The sequence below is a fragment of the Nothobranchius furzeri genome, chromosome 9 (genome assembly GCF_043380555.1).
Source record: "Nothobranchius furzeri strain GRZ-AD chromosome 9, NfurGRZ-RIMD1, whole genome shotgun sequence".
Lineage (NCBI taxonomy): Eukaryota > Metazoa > Chordata > Actinopteri > Cyprinodontiformes > Nothobranchiidae > Nothobranchius > Nothobranchius furzeri.
This window is the reverse complement of record NC_091749.1, coordinates 63,798,366-63,814,211: the sequence shown is the minus strand read 5'-3', so window position 1 is coordinate 63,814,211 and position 15,846 is coordinate 63,798,366. Positions and strand designations below refer to the sequence as shown.

The following is a 15,846-nucleotide window of genomic DNA, read 5'->3' as shown; positions in this document are numbered from 1 at the left end:
TCTCTAAGCAACAAAAAAGAAAAAAAAAAGGTCTGAAATGAGTTTCCTCCATCGGGTGGCCGGGCTCAGTCACCTCTAAGATGGGCTGGTAGGTGTGGACATGTGGGGAGACTCAGAGCAGAGCTGCTGCTTCTCCGCATCAAAAGGAGCCAGCGAGGTTGGTTTGGGCATTTGATAAGTATGCCCCCCTGGACGCCTCCACCGACCATGACATATTATTTTATGAAAAGGACACGATCACGCAACGTTACCGCCACGGTCTGACCCCTTATAACAGGAGTGGGGAACCCTGGTCCTCGAGGGCCGGTATCCTGCTTGTCTTAGCTCCAACACTTCTGATTCAGTGGTTGGTTCACCTGTTCTGCAGCTCATCAAGCTCTGCAGAAGCCTGTTAATCACCTGCTGAATGAAATCAGGTGTGATGATGCGGGGTTGAAACTGAAATATGCTGGATAGCGGACCTTGATGGACCCCACCCCTGCCTTATAAACAACGTAGGCTCTCACCTGCCGCCTCAGCTTTGCTGCAAGTATGTGGCACTGTGTCATGAAGGAGGTTTATGCTTAACATTCATGGACAAAAATGTCAGCAAATAAATGATAGTAAAATAGTGAAGTTTATTGAAAATTTTCAAATATTTGAAAAGGTAATTTTATTTAATAATAATGGAATTAAACACTTTTACTCAAGCGTCAAACAAACAGAAAAGAATGAAATTAGAAAGTGACCAAATACGTTTAAAGGTGTGGTTCACCAAAAAAAACATTTTTTTAAAGATTATGGTAAAATGGTAAATTATTTCTGCTTTTAATCGGTCACTCTGAGTTTTTCAGGCAGGCTGAACATGAAAATAGTCTCCTCCACCTATCTCCTGCATTAGCTTCTAATAGGAAATAGACAGTGAAATTCTAGGAAGTGAAATCCTGATTGATCTACGTCACAATGTCACTTGACATTCATGAACTCACCCATCTTGACTCACAACGGGAAGGCTGTTGTTGGTTTAGCGTCCTGGAAACAGCAGAGAACATCTTAGCTAGTAGAAGCTAACCGTTAGCATTCGCAACTCCACCACACAGCAGAATTCCTTCAGGCTTGTGTTATTTGTGGAGATAAAACATCAAAGTTGCAGCGCAAACATAGTCAGTGGTAGAGATGTGTTGCTGTTATCCAATCAGAGGCGAGCTATCCAAATATCAGGAAATGAGACCCAACATTCTGTCATCTGAAGCTACTTTTTCCTCTGGCTGATTTCTCCGTGCTGAAACAGGTGCACCGGAACTTTTTTTTTCTGAGTACAATTTTCAAGGCACTCATTCTGAGACCACTGCAAATGTATTACAAATATGAGGGAAGGCCCTCTTTAAATAGATGTGTGCTCATGATCCTGAAGGACATTAGTTAAATTGATGGTTGTGGAAATTTTATTTATTCGTTTATTTTATGTATTTATTTTTTTAACCAGGAAGGCCCCATTGAGATTAAAACCCTCATTTTCAAGGGAGTCCTGGCCAAGAGGCAGCAGCTCCATAGACATGTTATGTACTAAATTACAGAACACAGGAAATCCGTCTCACGGGCTCTCAGTCTGGTTTTAAATGTAGTCAAGGAGATAAACTCAGTTCATTTCCAGTTTTCCTGCAGCCTCTTCCATGCAGAAGGAATGATCCAGATGCATTCTTGTGTGTGCAAACAGATACAACAACAAGGTGATGAATAAAATCCTTTAGAAAAATAACAGCTCAATAATAAATGACAGAAAACTGAGACATCAAACTGATTAAACAATTAAAGGAGGAGCTTTTAAAATGGGTCTCAATTCGTGGTTGGACAGAAAGACACAACTCAGCTTAATGATATGCTCCAAAAATCCTGTCCACACCTTGTGTCAGACACATGGAGAGCGACCTATCTATCAGGTCAGCTGTTGGCTGTGTTAGAGGGATGCGCTAAATGTCCGCTAGGTGTCGCTCGAGCAGCGTTTAACAGCACGTGCTTTGTTGTAGTTGAGTGCCAGGGGTCCTCCCGGTATTTGGCCGACGTGTGCAGAACCATCAGCTTGTAAACATGAAACAAGTCCTCCTCGTACAGGTTCACACTTTAGGGTTTAACTGTCATCGATGGAAAATAAACGAAGTTAAAACGGATAAAGGGCAATACGGCTTTATTATTTATTTATTTATTTATTTATTCGTGCATGCAGTTTCATTTTTGTCCTTATTGTGCAATTTAAAAACACGATGAGAATTGCATTATATGCTCTTTCGTTTCTTGTTATCGTAAACCGTCCATATTAGTGACGTCATGTAGATTCTTTCAAACACCAGCCTGCAGGAGTAAATACCGCTGGCTGCAAAAATCACGCTGCTTTTGTAGGTTTCTCAAGCGGAGTGAGCGAAACAGTCAGTAGCGGCTCTTTTGTTACGAGAGCAGTCTCTCTCTCTCTCTCTCTCTCTCTCTCTCTCTCTCTCTCTCTCTCTCTCTCTCTCTCTCTCTCTCTCTCTCTCTATCTATCTCTCTATCTCTCGCTCTGTGTGTGTGTGTGTGTGTGTGTGTGTGTGTGTGTGTGTCACAGGAAGATTCAGAGGGAGAGGGAGAGGCGCACAGAGGCAGTGTTTGAGATACAGCCGAGTGTGTGAGGAGGATACAGAGACTGGGATGCTGGCGGCGTTTCTCCGCATTGATGGTTAAAATGGCGAGAGCTTGTTGGACCGGACCAAACCTCTAAACTGTAGCACAGTGCGTCCCAAGTCTGTGTCTGGATTTAGGCTTGCTCACATTTCTCTTCCACCTTCTTGTTTGCATTAGCCTATTTTACGCGTGCTGGACTATTTCTGTGCGTTTCAATGGCATCCACAAGGCGCCGCCGCCTGGTTCAGACTTTTTGGGGGATTCTCCTCAAGGCATTGATCGGTAAGCCTGCATCACCTTGATCACTGAGTGCATGGGTGGATGTGAACGCGTCAGCCTGCTGCTCTCTGGAGCGTGCTGTACGCTGCTACCAGCGTCAGGGTCGCTGTGTGCGACCCTGAACTTGGCCGCTCTCTGCTCGGTGTGTGAAGTCCAGCGCCGGAGTCTTGCGCACAGCCATGTTGATTGTCTTTCGTGCAAATTTGCGTGCATTCTGCATTTATACCCACATACACTTAAATCCAGATTGGGCTTTATGTGCAGCGCTCTGGTAGCCACGTGGTTTCTTCAGCTTGTTTTCATATTTAATTTTTGCAGGATTGCACATGGTTGGGTGTTTTTTGTCCCTGCTGCTTTCATTGTGTGTGTGTGTGTGTTTTTTTTTTGTAGGAACCAGTCAGGAAAGTCATTTATTCCACGTTGTTTCTGAGTGAACATTAAAAGAGCTCTCCCATGAGTTTCATGTCATGTCAGGGGACTCCAAAAGTAGATGGATTTATTGACTGGTCAGTCATTAGAGTACACCACCCCGTGGCTGGGTAAAATGACAGTGGTTATTGCTCTGAGAATAGATTAAAAGACTGTGGTTATTGCCTGCTGGGGAGAATATTTGTACAGATTAAATGTCAAGGCTGTCCCTCTACTCCTTTTCAAATTTCCCCCTCCATCCCTTTGTTCCTCATGACAGTCACTTTCTCTCCCTCTATGTGGGGGCCCCTAATTCAAAGGCTGGAGAGTGTATTGAGTATTTGCAAAAAGCATACCACACAGGGACCCACAAAGGCTGGCATCATAGAGGCTGCTGGTTCATAACATGTTTGCTCAGAGGACTCTAGGAACAAACACTGACAAAAACACACACGCACACACACACTCGTACACTCAGCTCTGTGATGGATGCAATTCCAATCGGCTCATGGTAGAGAAGAAATGAAGCCCTTTCAAGTGCAGCTCTGCCTCCAAGAGTAGATTAGGTGGAGATAAAAACACTTTTATGGCATTTGAAACACCGTTGATAACAGAGACGAAGAACATTCAATCACAAAACTCTTAATTCCAAATAAAAACATCACAAGAAATCAACTTGAGTCAAAATGATGAGAATAAAAACACACCCTTTGGCTGGTTTAAGCACAAGAAGCTGTCTGTTTTGGCTCCTGCCAGGTAGCTCTCCTTCATTTTAATCCAAGCTGCATTTAGTATTTCAGGATTAAAGTTGTTGTCTTTGAAGAAAAGGTCTCTAATGCACACATGATTGGCAGCGCTAAGCGGAGAAACAGCTGGCCCACTTTTATTCCCCAGCATCCATGTGTTGCGTTTCACTTCTATAATCTTTATCTCCGCTGCTTTGTTGTGATCTGCACTTCTGCTGTTGCAACCCAAACAAGGGCTCAATAGAAACTGAGAGTGTGAGGCAGTGTAAGGTTGCAAGTACAGAAGAATATTGATTAATAATTAATCAAGCCATAGCCAATAAACAGAATGTAAATATCAATACGGCATGCATTGTTTTCCCTCTGGAAAAAGAATAAGCATTGCTTTTTAGCTTAAAACTATTGACTTCATATAAAAGAAATGAAGTTGTTCATTCATCTGCTCATTTAAATGGCCTGTGTAAACCCGAGGCTCTCCGCTGAGTGATTCATGCACCTGATCTGAAGTAAGAGTTGCTGCGAAGGCTCAGAGATTCTTTAAACACAGTTTATTTCGGCTCTACGTGCACTTAAATGTAGGGATGCAGCAGAAGCACTTTTTTCCAAATCGATACGATACCAATACTTGGATCTGAGTATTTGCTGATACCAATACTTCTACCACACACAAAAAAAAATGCAATGCATTACAATACATGTTTTATTTTATTCTCTGCTTTCAACAGGAAAAAAAAGTGTGAAGTAGATAAAAAATAAAATATATTCATAGAAATTATCACAAAACTAAAATATTAGGTGAACAGAAACGACACGTTACAGTGAAGCCACTTTCAGGCGACTGCATTGGTATCGGTTGACTTTTACCAATATTGGTATCGGTGCATCTCTATGCATGCGGGATGATTTCCACACGTCCTGCAGAAATGCAAGATTTTAAAATCATGTCTTAGTTTTAATAATGAGGAACCAGAGAGATCACTTTAACTAATGGGTAACAAAAAATACAAAAAAACTACAAAAGATTGTTTTTAAATCCTAAAAGCTAACCAACAGGGAGCCTAAGTCTCCTCCCTTTCCAGTCGGATCATGGGCCCCCGGAAGAAGGAAAAAATGAATGTAAGTCAACGGAGCTAAAAGAGCTATTTTCTAATCCGCTTTGCCTTACGCCCTGGACCACACACACGTTTAAATGAAAAGTAATGATGGGTGTTTCGACCACGCCAGTTCCGTAACATTCATCAGTTTGTTAAATGTTGTAATTAGCACGCTACAAATCAGATATACGTAAATGGCATCACCGCAGAGTCTCCTCTCCCCTAGCGGAGCTGCTACTTACCACATGGCCAGATTTATTGTGGTTCCTTCCTCCTGAAGGAAAGATTTGAAGTCCGTTAAACTTCCAGCCCTTCTCCCTCTGCTTTTGTTCGTGGCTGGTTCAGTTACGTCCGCGTGGTGATGCGCATTTGTAGTCCTGAACGATTTTTCTCACAGAACCTAAAATAACTTTTCCTCATGTTCAAAAATAAGCACTTTCTGGGCATTAAAATGCATCTTTCACAGACATCAGGTGTGAAATCCATGGCACATAATAAACGGGATTAGGAAATAGCTTTTATAGCCCCATTATTTAGTCTTCGTCTTCGTCTTCCTCCGCTTATCCGGGTCCGGGTCGCGGGGGCAGCATCCCAATTAGGGAGCTCCAGGCCGTCCTCTCCCCGGCCTTGTCCACCAGCTCCTCCGGCAGGACCCCAAGGCGTTCCCGGACCAGATTGGAGATGTAACCTCTCCAACGTGTCCTGGGTCGACCCGGGGGCCTCCTGCCGGCAGGACATGCCCGAAACCCCTCCCCAGGGAGGCGTCCAGGAGGCATCCTGACCAGATGCCCAAACCACCTCAACTGACTCCTTTCGATCCGGAGGAGCAGCGGTTCTACTCCGAGTCCCTCCCGAATGTCCGAGCTCCTCACCCTATCTCTAAGGCTGAGCCCAGCCACCCAACGGAGGAAACTCATTTCGGCCGCTTGTATCCGCGATCTCGTTCTTTCGGTCGTTACCCAAAGCTCATGACCATAGGTGAGGATTGGGACGTAGATCGACCGGTAAATCGAGAGCCTGGCTTTCTGGCTCAGCTCCCTCTTCCCCACGACAGATCGGCTCAGCGTCCGCATCACTGCAGATGCTGAACCAATCCGCCTGTCGATCTCCCGATCCCTCCTACCCTCACTCGTGAACAAGACCCCGAGATACTTAAACTCCTCCACTTGAGGTAGGACCTCTCCCCCGACCCGGAGTTGGCAAGCCACCCTTTTCCGGTCGAGAACCATGGTCTCAGATTTGGAGGTGCTGATCCTCATCCCAGCCGCTTCACATTCGGCCGCGAACCTACCCAGCAAGAGCTGAAGGTCAGAGCTTCATCCCATTATTTAGTTTTTCTGTGAACCCATGGTCCAGCAGTAGATGGGCGGGGCTTAGGCTCCCTTTTGCTTTAATGTTGTTCTGTTTAATGTTATGCTACATGTTTGAGTCAACCTAGTCTGATACGATCTAAGCATCATGAAGTCATTTATGGGAAAAGTAAAGATTCACCAATTCAACTTTTTTATGTGATTTCCAGGTCTTAACGAGCTCTAGCGGTGAGGGTTTTTGCTAACTTGGGCTTTTTTCTAAAAGAAATATAATTAGCTGAAAACTTTAATTTTATTTATTTATTTTTTTTACTCATCACCTTGAAAGTTAGGAGTCTGGAAGTAAAAACCCTTGAAATAATTGTTAGTGAGTGCTAGTTGCTTCAACAGGCCCAAAACAAATATAAAAAAGATCTTTATGTTTCAGTTTCTTTATTAATATTTTAATATGAGGCTTAGAAATATTTTTTTTTCATTTTATTTTTATTTTTCAAATTTTCCACAAACCCCTTATTTTTCATTTTGAAATGAACCCTTATATGTGGTGGGGTTAAATACAGTATATTATACCTCTAACCTCGGAGTGGCATCATTCGTTCTTGAACACTGATATTGCATGGCCATCAGGTGACATGATGCAAATGGGCCGTGTCAGTAACCCATAAAACTCTAACCCTGAAGCCAGTGGAGCATCTCTGGCTCTCTCTGTCAGTTTGTTTGGAGCTGATGTGTTTTCTGCAGCGGTAGATCCTGTCAGTAGTTAGCATCTTCAACACGTAGCTGACCCTTGTCTCTGTGCTACTCAGTGATCTTAAATTCTCGTGCCTTCATGAAGAGATTGTGCAGGTTTCTGCCCACGAGAGTGTATTTTTGGTGGGATCTCATGCCGTTTGTTTCCACAGCTGGACTCCAGATCTCTGTCAGCACACCTGTAGATTCTCCACATTCACAAATGACCTTTTTTTATTGTTTTCCTGTCTCCCGCATCTCATCGCGTCTGCCTTCTAATTAGCTACTGTGCTCAGTATCATTTTCTCTGACATTTCTCTCACTGTTGCTTGTGACCTTCCAGCCACACGTAGATCAGAATTGCATTAGCTGGTCACTCGGGCGACACGCTTTATGCATCAGGGCAACGAAAGGCAAACATCGTCAGATTTGCCTCGCTAAAGGAAAATACTCTGGTTTTTGTTGAATGCAAAAATCATTAAAGTTATTTAATCACCTTCTAATGAATGACAGCCTAACAAATGAAAGTCTGAGCTGCTCTACTTATTGAAAACATGTCAGCTTTGAAGGCTGCAAATTAAAATGCATAAATCAGCCATAAACATGCAAAGGACGTATTTATGTATTTTTTTTTTTTGCTCATGAATCACTTTGTTTGCATGAGATCCTTTCTGAGATTTGTTCATGCTGGGATAAATAAACACTCCCCATGTGTGGTGGGATTGCAGCAGGGCTTCTGTGTGTTTCCTCCTGGTTGCTTCCTGTGTCAAAACATGATCTGTGTTGGACCAAAGTAGACGGAGCTCTGAGGTCAGCGTCATTTGGAGAGGCCGGAGGATCCTGGCCTGCCAGCTAAGGGTTAAATATTTCTCAAACACCACCCCCCTAGTTTTTCACAAATGGTAGCACTGATGTCTCTGTGGTCTCAGGGCCATTTCACTTATGGTGCTCACTGAGGGAGAAAAGGGGGAAGGGAGGGGAGGCACGGAAAGGACATAGATCATTAATTGGAGGAAGAGGAAGAGTTTCTGTATATTGTTCTTGATACGTGATCCTCGTGGAGGGGGTGAGCCAGTCTAAAGTCCGTCTGGTCCTGTTTTGCTCCTGGAATTTGGGGGATGAGGCCAGAGGTTTTGACCCCGGTGCCTCGCCTCCCCTTCCTCAGCCCACCTCTAGCCCGTCCCACCAGATTCCATGGCCTGGGGCAGCGACTGGCAGTGCTCAGACCATCAGCAGCTGAAACACGATACCAGGAGAGCATGCTCAGCTCCTCTTTTATGTTTGGACCCCCCCCCCCATCAAAAAAACCCCAAACACTGAGTATCACATGGTCACAAACCAGAAGCATCTCCACAAACAAGCAAACCCTTCTGGGAGTTTCTAACAGCAGCAGCATTTAGTGTTTAAAGGTGAACATTAAAACATGATGGTCGTGGTGTCAAAGTTAGCGCCACTGGTTAAATACAACAGTCCAAAGGTGCGACGTGCTGAAGTTTGAGGAGACATGAATTCCCCTGTGAGTGCAGCCTGCAGCTAGCTCAGTCAAGGCTTTTTATTCATCAAGTGCAAGGCCTGGTGGGCAGCCACGAGCACATAAAGAGCATTTTCATTTGTTTCAGGGGGTGAAATGAAAACTAGAATCATCTCTGTTCTCGCTGAAGTTCAGGATGACCTTGAATGGCGGTCACTGATGATAAATGAACAAAAGAGTTAATATAGATCCATTCAATTAGCTGTAAATATGAGGGCAAATGATGAAAATACACATTTTAATAAAGCCAAATCTGATAAACCATTCTGTTTTGTGTTAAAGAACCTTAACCTTAATCAATTTCCCTCTGGGATTAATAAAGTATTTTTGAATTGAATTGAATAACAAGAAGGGCTGCGCAGTGGCGCAGTGGTTAGTCATTCTCTCCGGGTACTCCGGCTTCCTCCCACAGTCCAAAAGCATGACTGTTAGGTTAATTGGTCCGTCTAAATTGTCCTTAGGTGGGAGTGTGTGTGTGTGTGCATGAGTGTTTGTCCTGTGTGTCTCTATGTTGCCCTGTCATGGACTGGCTCTGTCCAGGGTGTACCCCGCCTGTTTGCCCGTTGACCGTTGGAGATAGGCACCAGCCCCCCCCCCCCCCCCCCCCCCCCCCCCCCCCCACGACCCTGCGTGGACGAAGAGGGTTCAGAAGATGGATGGATGGATGGATGGATAACAAGAACACATCTCTTTATTTTTGTACCTCTTTCTGTTGGCTTATTGGCTAACCCAAAGCCAGATGCCCCGGTTTTGCTCCTGAATGTCCTTTTGAGCTTCTATTCCGACACCTTTCTGTGCTGATGCTTGAATCCTGTAGAAAAATTGCTGCTAATCCTGGAGATGACCCTCTGAAGAGAATTCGATGCTCTTTGCAAGGGCATCACACTGTGCTGTTGGATACTGAGACCAATGAACTGCATTGAAACATGAATTTGCAGGATATTAAAGGATCAATAGAGACATTATTCTAATGAATAGGAAGCAGCTCTCTCAGGTATCATTTGTGTTTATAAAAAAAATCAATTTAAGGCCAGTGAGACTCAGTCTGGTGATGTCGTGGTTACCGGTGTGTGCAGAATGGGAACAACAGAGATGCTCATGTCGCTTTTACGAGAGGCATTTGATCATGGAAACCAATCAGACTTCTTTAAACATCTTTGGTGTGTTCTTGCTGTGTTGAAGTTCTAATTCCATCTTTTAGTTCTTTTTAAAACACAGAAAAGTTTTATTTACCCGCAATCAGACTTCTCTTTCATTTATTTATTTGACCTGAACCATAGCACACGGGAGGGGCTCCATGTTTACACCTGTCACTGTGTCTGTTCAGGTGTGATGAGTGGAGCCGAGCTCTCTTTCAAGCTGGAGCCCAGTGACATCATTGCTGTTCAGGAGCAGCCGCTGATGCTCCACTGCCAGGTGGACGGCATCCCCCCCATCACCACACAGTGGAGGCACGACGGCCTGCTCGTACCTCAGGACCGCCATCACACCACCTTCATCAACGGCTCGCTCCTCGTCGCTCACTTCCAGAAGACCAAGTCAGACGGCTCGTCGGACGAGGGCGACTACGAGTGCATGGCCCAGAATTCGTTTGGGCGGGTGGTGAGCCGAAAAGCCCGCATCCAGGCAGCCAGTAAGTTCCTTTGTGGGTTATAGAGGCTGTGTTTTTGTAGTGGGACACGTTACTTTTAATTTGAATAAAAACATGTTCAGTTATAGTTTAATTAAAATACGACTGCATTCTGGTATCAGCAGATGAACTCTGTTTAATTTAAAAAAACACGCTAACAGTGATATTAATGTGAATGCACCACAGACAGAAGAGTATTATTATGATATCTATGCTAATTTAAGAGGGCTTTTAGCTGGATTTTGTGCATCTGATGGGTGTGTGAGTGTAGCGTGTACATGTATGAATAATCAACACTAACATATCTGGATTTTTTAAGGTTATCATCTGTTTCCATTGGAGGTGGTACTTTGTTTGCTTATTAACTCCTAAAACGTTAAAAACATTCAAATAAAAATTGCCAGAATGGGAACTTGCAGCCTGGCCTGCCAGACTCGTCCTCTGTTTAATTCTGCACAGAGGAAGAGTCTGGTAACTCACAGGCAGAGAGGCACATGAGGGGCGGGACTAGGCAGCTCAAAAATAACCAATCACAAAAAAGACAGAAATGCTGACTGTACCGCACGACGCTGTAGTTTTTTTTTTTAGCTGTAGTAAAAAAACAAAATGGCGTCTGGCGACAGCGCAAACATGTTTTCTTTAGAAGGAAGGCTTTTAGCGCTTCTACTTGTTGTGGTTTTAAAGACATTCAAGTCATTTAGAACAGAGGAAAGAGCCGCAGCGAACTCTGCCGCTGTCTTTGTTGTTTATGAGAAACTGAGCGTCGCCGTGTGTGACGTCCGCGACGCTTTAGTTTTTCAGCTGTAGTTGAAAATGGCGACTGGCAACAGCGCCAACATCCTTCTTTAGAAGAAAGGCTTTTAGTGCTTCTACTTCTTTTAAAGACGTGTCCAAGTCATTTAGAATAGAGGAAAGAGGCGCAGCGAACGCCGCTTCAGTCGCCATGGTCGACAAACTTGGCGTTTTGGTGTGTGATGTATGCTACTCAGCGCTGATTGGCGGTTAGAATTCTCAGGGGGTGGGGTTGGTTGAATAGGAGAGTTCCCAGACTATTTCTCTGTGCAGAATTAAACAGAGGACGAGTGGCAGGCCAGGCTAAGAAATTGACCCTAACCGCCCTTGTAGGAGTCATTTTCATAATATTCTTTTATTGTTAATTAAACAGTTTTGCGTTGATTTCAGCCAAAAGGAGTCAGGGCCACTCCCTGGTTGTGTTCATTTGTGATCTGTTACCTTTACAAATGTGAACAATGTAATTAAAACACTGTTTCCAGTAATCACATTTTAGTCCGATCCCAGTCGACTGTGCACCGCTGTGCATGTAAATGCATTTAATACGTCTCTGACTGCGTCGTCATTGGAATATTTTAATACGACTCTCTGAGTGTAATGAACTTTCTGATGCTCGTCTCCAGTGCTACTTAGAAATCTAAGCCTTTGAATGCTGCATTAACAAGCGCTCACGCTGAGACTCTCCCAGCTGCTTTGTGAGAGCGCAATAAGCTGCAGGCAACTTAGCAACCCACTCACTGGTGGAAGCATCAAAATGCATTTTCTCCAGCCTGACTACCAAACTCTTTGTTAGAAGACATCCTAGTTCCTCATTAAGTTCCCAGCATTGTTGCTGCGGTTCATCTTTCCTTCTTTCTTTCACCTCATTGTGAGATAATCAGACGCTCCGTCTGCCTCGCTTGTTTCTGCATTTCTTATCTTGCTCGAAATCAAAAGCATCAGGGATTCACCGTCTACCAGCAGCTTTAGAGATGACGCACTCTTCCACTCTGTGCAGAGCTGAAGATATGTTCTCTAACACAGGGATGGATTAAAGCCCACAGAAACCTGTTGATTCCTAGACCGTGTAGACAGAGTACTGCTGTGCTATTGTGGATGGTGTAGCTTTTCTACTCTGCAGGGGTATGAAGGTTAGTGCGCATGTGTCAGTGATCGACAGGAAACATCTCTTCAGCTCAGTGGCTGGTCTGTGCAACCTTTTGGAGTTTGGATCTGGGGTGCTTCCATTTCGGGTGAAAACCAGGAACATATGGCCTCAGGGGAAGGATCAAGTCTGCTATGCAAACGTAAATGTGATCATCCCAGAAAAAAAAGTGTACTTCCATCTTTAAAGTATTCACAAGTTTCATCTGATATTTGCAAAAATTGTAAATCTCTTTGAATGCTGCAGACATCACTGAGAGGTTATCATTGTCCACCTTAAACACAGCTACACTTTCCAATAGGAAGGAAAGAGGATGTTTTTTCAGACATCAAGACTACAAAGTGAGTATAAAGAACCAGATTGCTAATGCAGCGGTCCACTTTGACATCAGTGAGGTCTTTCAATAATAGATATCCATCCCAGTGGTTCTGAATGATGTATTGAGCAGATGGAATTTGCAACTTGAATACATTAGTCATTTTTAAAGAAGCAATATCTAAGAATTCTACAGCGAAATACATAAAACAGTTTAATGTCTTAATCGTGATGGAAGGAAAGTTACATTGAAACACATTTTATTGTCAGTTAGCTGGATGGGTTGTCCATGTTTCTCCTTGTGAATAAAAAAATGACAGAAGGGCGTAGATACTGTTTACACTCTGCGAGTTTGTGAGATCACTGAATCTACATCGAGCTAACGCAGCATCTCCGTCATTTGTAATTCAACACCGGCAGGCAAAAAGCTTCAGAATCATTTAAAAACCTGAAGGCAGTAAACAGAAGTGACCCAGAAGTTATTTCTTGGACCCCCTAAGAAGCCACGGCATCTTTTTGTATTCTTTTAATATCGGGTGACGCAGGCTAGAAGCTAATGTTGAGCTAAAAATGCTAACGGTGAATTTTAGAGCAAATAGTCAGCTCTAAAAATATCTCTAGCTACTTTTTCCAAAGACCAACTTGATGTTAAAGTGAAATGTATGTTTGAAGTGAATAATGAGTCAAGCTAACAGCAACACGGCAAACAAACACACTTCCTCTAAAGCCAGAGACATACTGCCGTAAAAAGTGTAGTAAGTGCTCCTACCGTAAAACACCCCAGAGTGTTAAAAGTAAAACTTTTGCTTAGAGTAACCACATGTCACCACAGGATGCCATTCTTACATCTTGCACCTTTAAACTGAGCAAAACCAAAGGTATTAAAAGCAATGGGTGACTGAATGCATGTGTAATGAATTAACTCGTAGATGCAAACCCAGCCATGGTTTTGTCTTGTTGTAGAAGATTTCCACTCCAGCTCAACCTTTCTTGCTGTTTCTAACCTCGTTTCGACGTGTATTGATTAGGATTACTAGAGGATTACTGCGAGTGGCACTCTGACCTTGGACCTCTGACCTTTTTGGCTGTGCAGAACAGTCTGTTTGTCGAAGCATGGAATGATTTATCACTCCGATACACTCTCCTACAGTCCAGCGGAGAAGGTAAACAATCTTCCAGGGAACCTTTAAAGGAACAAGTGAAACTAGAACATTTGTTTTGGTGGTACATCTTTTATTCACTAATTTATTTGACCTATTTGATGATATTTAAGCTTTATGGGGGATAGTTTGGTATGGTTCTGTATAAATATTAAGTACTTTACATCCTACAGGACTGATGAAACTGAGGATTGGTGTTGTATTAAATCTGCACCCATCTCCCTAAATTTATTACATTTATAGTTTTGCATTACATGAATTTTTCTGCAAGAATATATAGATTTTATCCATGATGGACTTGAACCCTGGATGCTCTGGAAGTAAAAGATGCTGCTGCTGTTGGGGACATTTACATTTTTAAATAATCATAATTCCTAAATAGAAAAACACAATATGAACTTAAACGTTTAGATGAAGCCTATACGTATTTTTTCGAATACATTTTAGATATTGGGGCTAATTTAAAATGAAACGTTTGCTGCGGCCCACCCTGAACTAGCCATTAGCTTATTAGTCCACCATAACATGAACTCTATTTCTCTGATCTGAGGCCCTTCAGCATTAGGGAAGGCATCATTTGAAGTTTTACACCAAAACACAGACATGTTCCTTTAAAGAGGCTTTATTAGAACTCTTGGTTGTTTCTCACTCTTTGTATTTTTGTGTGTAGTGTCATCTAATGCAGAAGGACTTTAGTTGGTGTGTTTTTATGTATTTATAGGTGACTTTTTACTAAATTCCTCACTGTTCTTCAAGGATAGCGTCCTGTAGCTTCAGCCAGTCCACACACGTTTTCCTTTTGATCAGTCTGTTGATCTTTTGAAGTTTTAGTTGGTGATAGAATGAGTTAAATGGATGATTTGTTGTTGAACTACACATATTTAGCCAGTTGTGGGTCTTTTAAATCCAGAATTTTGAACAATAATAATTCAGGACCCATCCGTTTAACTTTTGTATTTTTCAGACAGCGTGATCTAAACGAAGCAGCCCTCTCCCTAAACGTCTTAGCCAAGAGTTTGTTTGTCTTCTTTTCAGAGTGTTTGTTCATGCCCGTGCTCTTTGAGGGCTGCTGCTGTATTATGGTTCCTCCTACAACACCCTGACTTGTACCACTGTGATGCAATGGGTGGTGTGGTTACTAAAGCCTCTTTATAGCCCCCCCAGTGGACAGAGCCTTCACACCATCGCCCTGTGTAAATTTCACTTTTTATTTGCTTGACAAGCGTTTGTGCGAGCTCACTGTTGGTGGCTGGTGTTGGACCGACTCCCTGCTGTCCGTTTAAATCACCTCTCCGTCTTGGAAACACTTTACTCTGCCCAAATCGTATCTCTTTTACGGCTCCCTCTTTCTTTCTCTCTCTTTCTGTCCCTCTTTCCTCCTTTTCCTTAGGACTGCCTCATTAGCTCAGGTTCAGGAAGCTTTTCATCATTCATATGAGTGACGAGCCCGGTACAGTGGATGGAGCCGGTGCCCCTCCCCCATGGCAAACCTGCGTCACCAGGCAACGCATCACAAAAGCCCCCCCTGTTACAAAATAGCTTGACTTGCTTTTGCCTGTGAGAAATTAATTGGCATGAGTTGGAGCTCCGTCATGAAATCCTTCTTCACGTTCAGACAGCAAGACCGCGGCCGACCACGTGGATCGTTTTCAGAGGCCGAACGTGCAATTCTGAAAACTCAAACAGTTAAACAAGCCTCATCACTGTGATATCCATCTCGCTTCGTTTGTAGATTACACCACGCCTTGTTTTAATCTGGGGGACTGTTTTACTGCTGTAACGGACAACCCGCATGACTGATAAGAGTAAGTGAGAGAAAACACGCCTCTTATATGTGCACTTTTCATTCCCTAAAGAGAAACATTTAAAGAAAAGTGATGAGATGCCTGATAGTTACAGCGTGTGACTTTTAAAGCTGTGTGGATCGTTCACCCTGAGCTGGTACTCAGTCAGCAGTTAGCGAGGGTTGATTTATGTGGAGTTCATGTTAGATTACACGAGAGCGCTTGTTTGTGGTGAGAGAGCTCGCATGTTCAGACGGCGGCTCTCCATCACACTCCGACCCCTCTGCCTCCAC

The 15,846-nt window shown here is 43.4% G+C and overlaps 1 protein-coding gene across 2 annotated transcripts in view; it reads left to right on the top strand.

Moving 5' to 3' along the window:
* The first annotated feature begins 2,498 nt into the window (after positions 1–2,498).
* Positions 2,499–15,846, top strand: part of igdcc3 (immunoglobulin superfamily, DCC subclass, member 3) — a 90,656-nt gene continuing 77,308 nt past the window's right edge. For both annotated transcript variants that reach the window (XR_011521649.1, XM_015953154.3), the window contains exons 1-2: positions 2,499–2,913; positions 10,056–10,361. Coding sequence is in view for 1 of the 2 variants with exons in the window: in XM_015953154.3 (XP_015808640.3) it covers positions 2,847–2,913; positions 10,056–10,361 (373 nt within the window). In the remaining variant the exon portion in view is untranslated. The remainder of the gene's footprint in view (positions 2,914–10,055; positions 10,362–15,846) is intronic.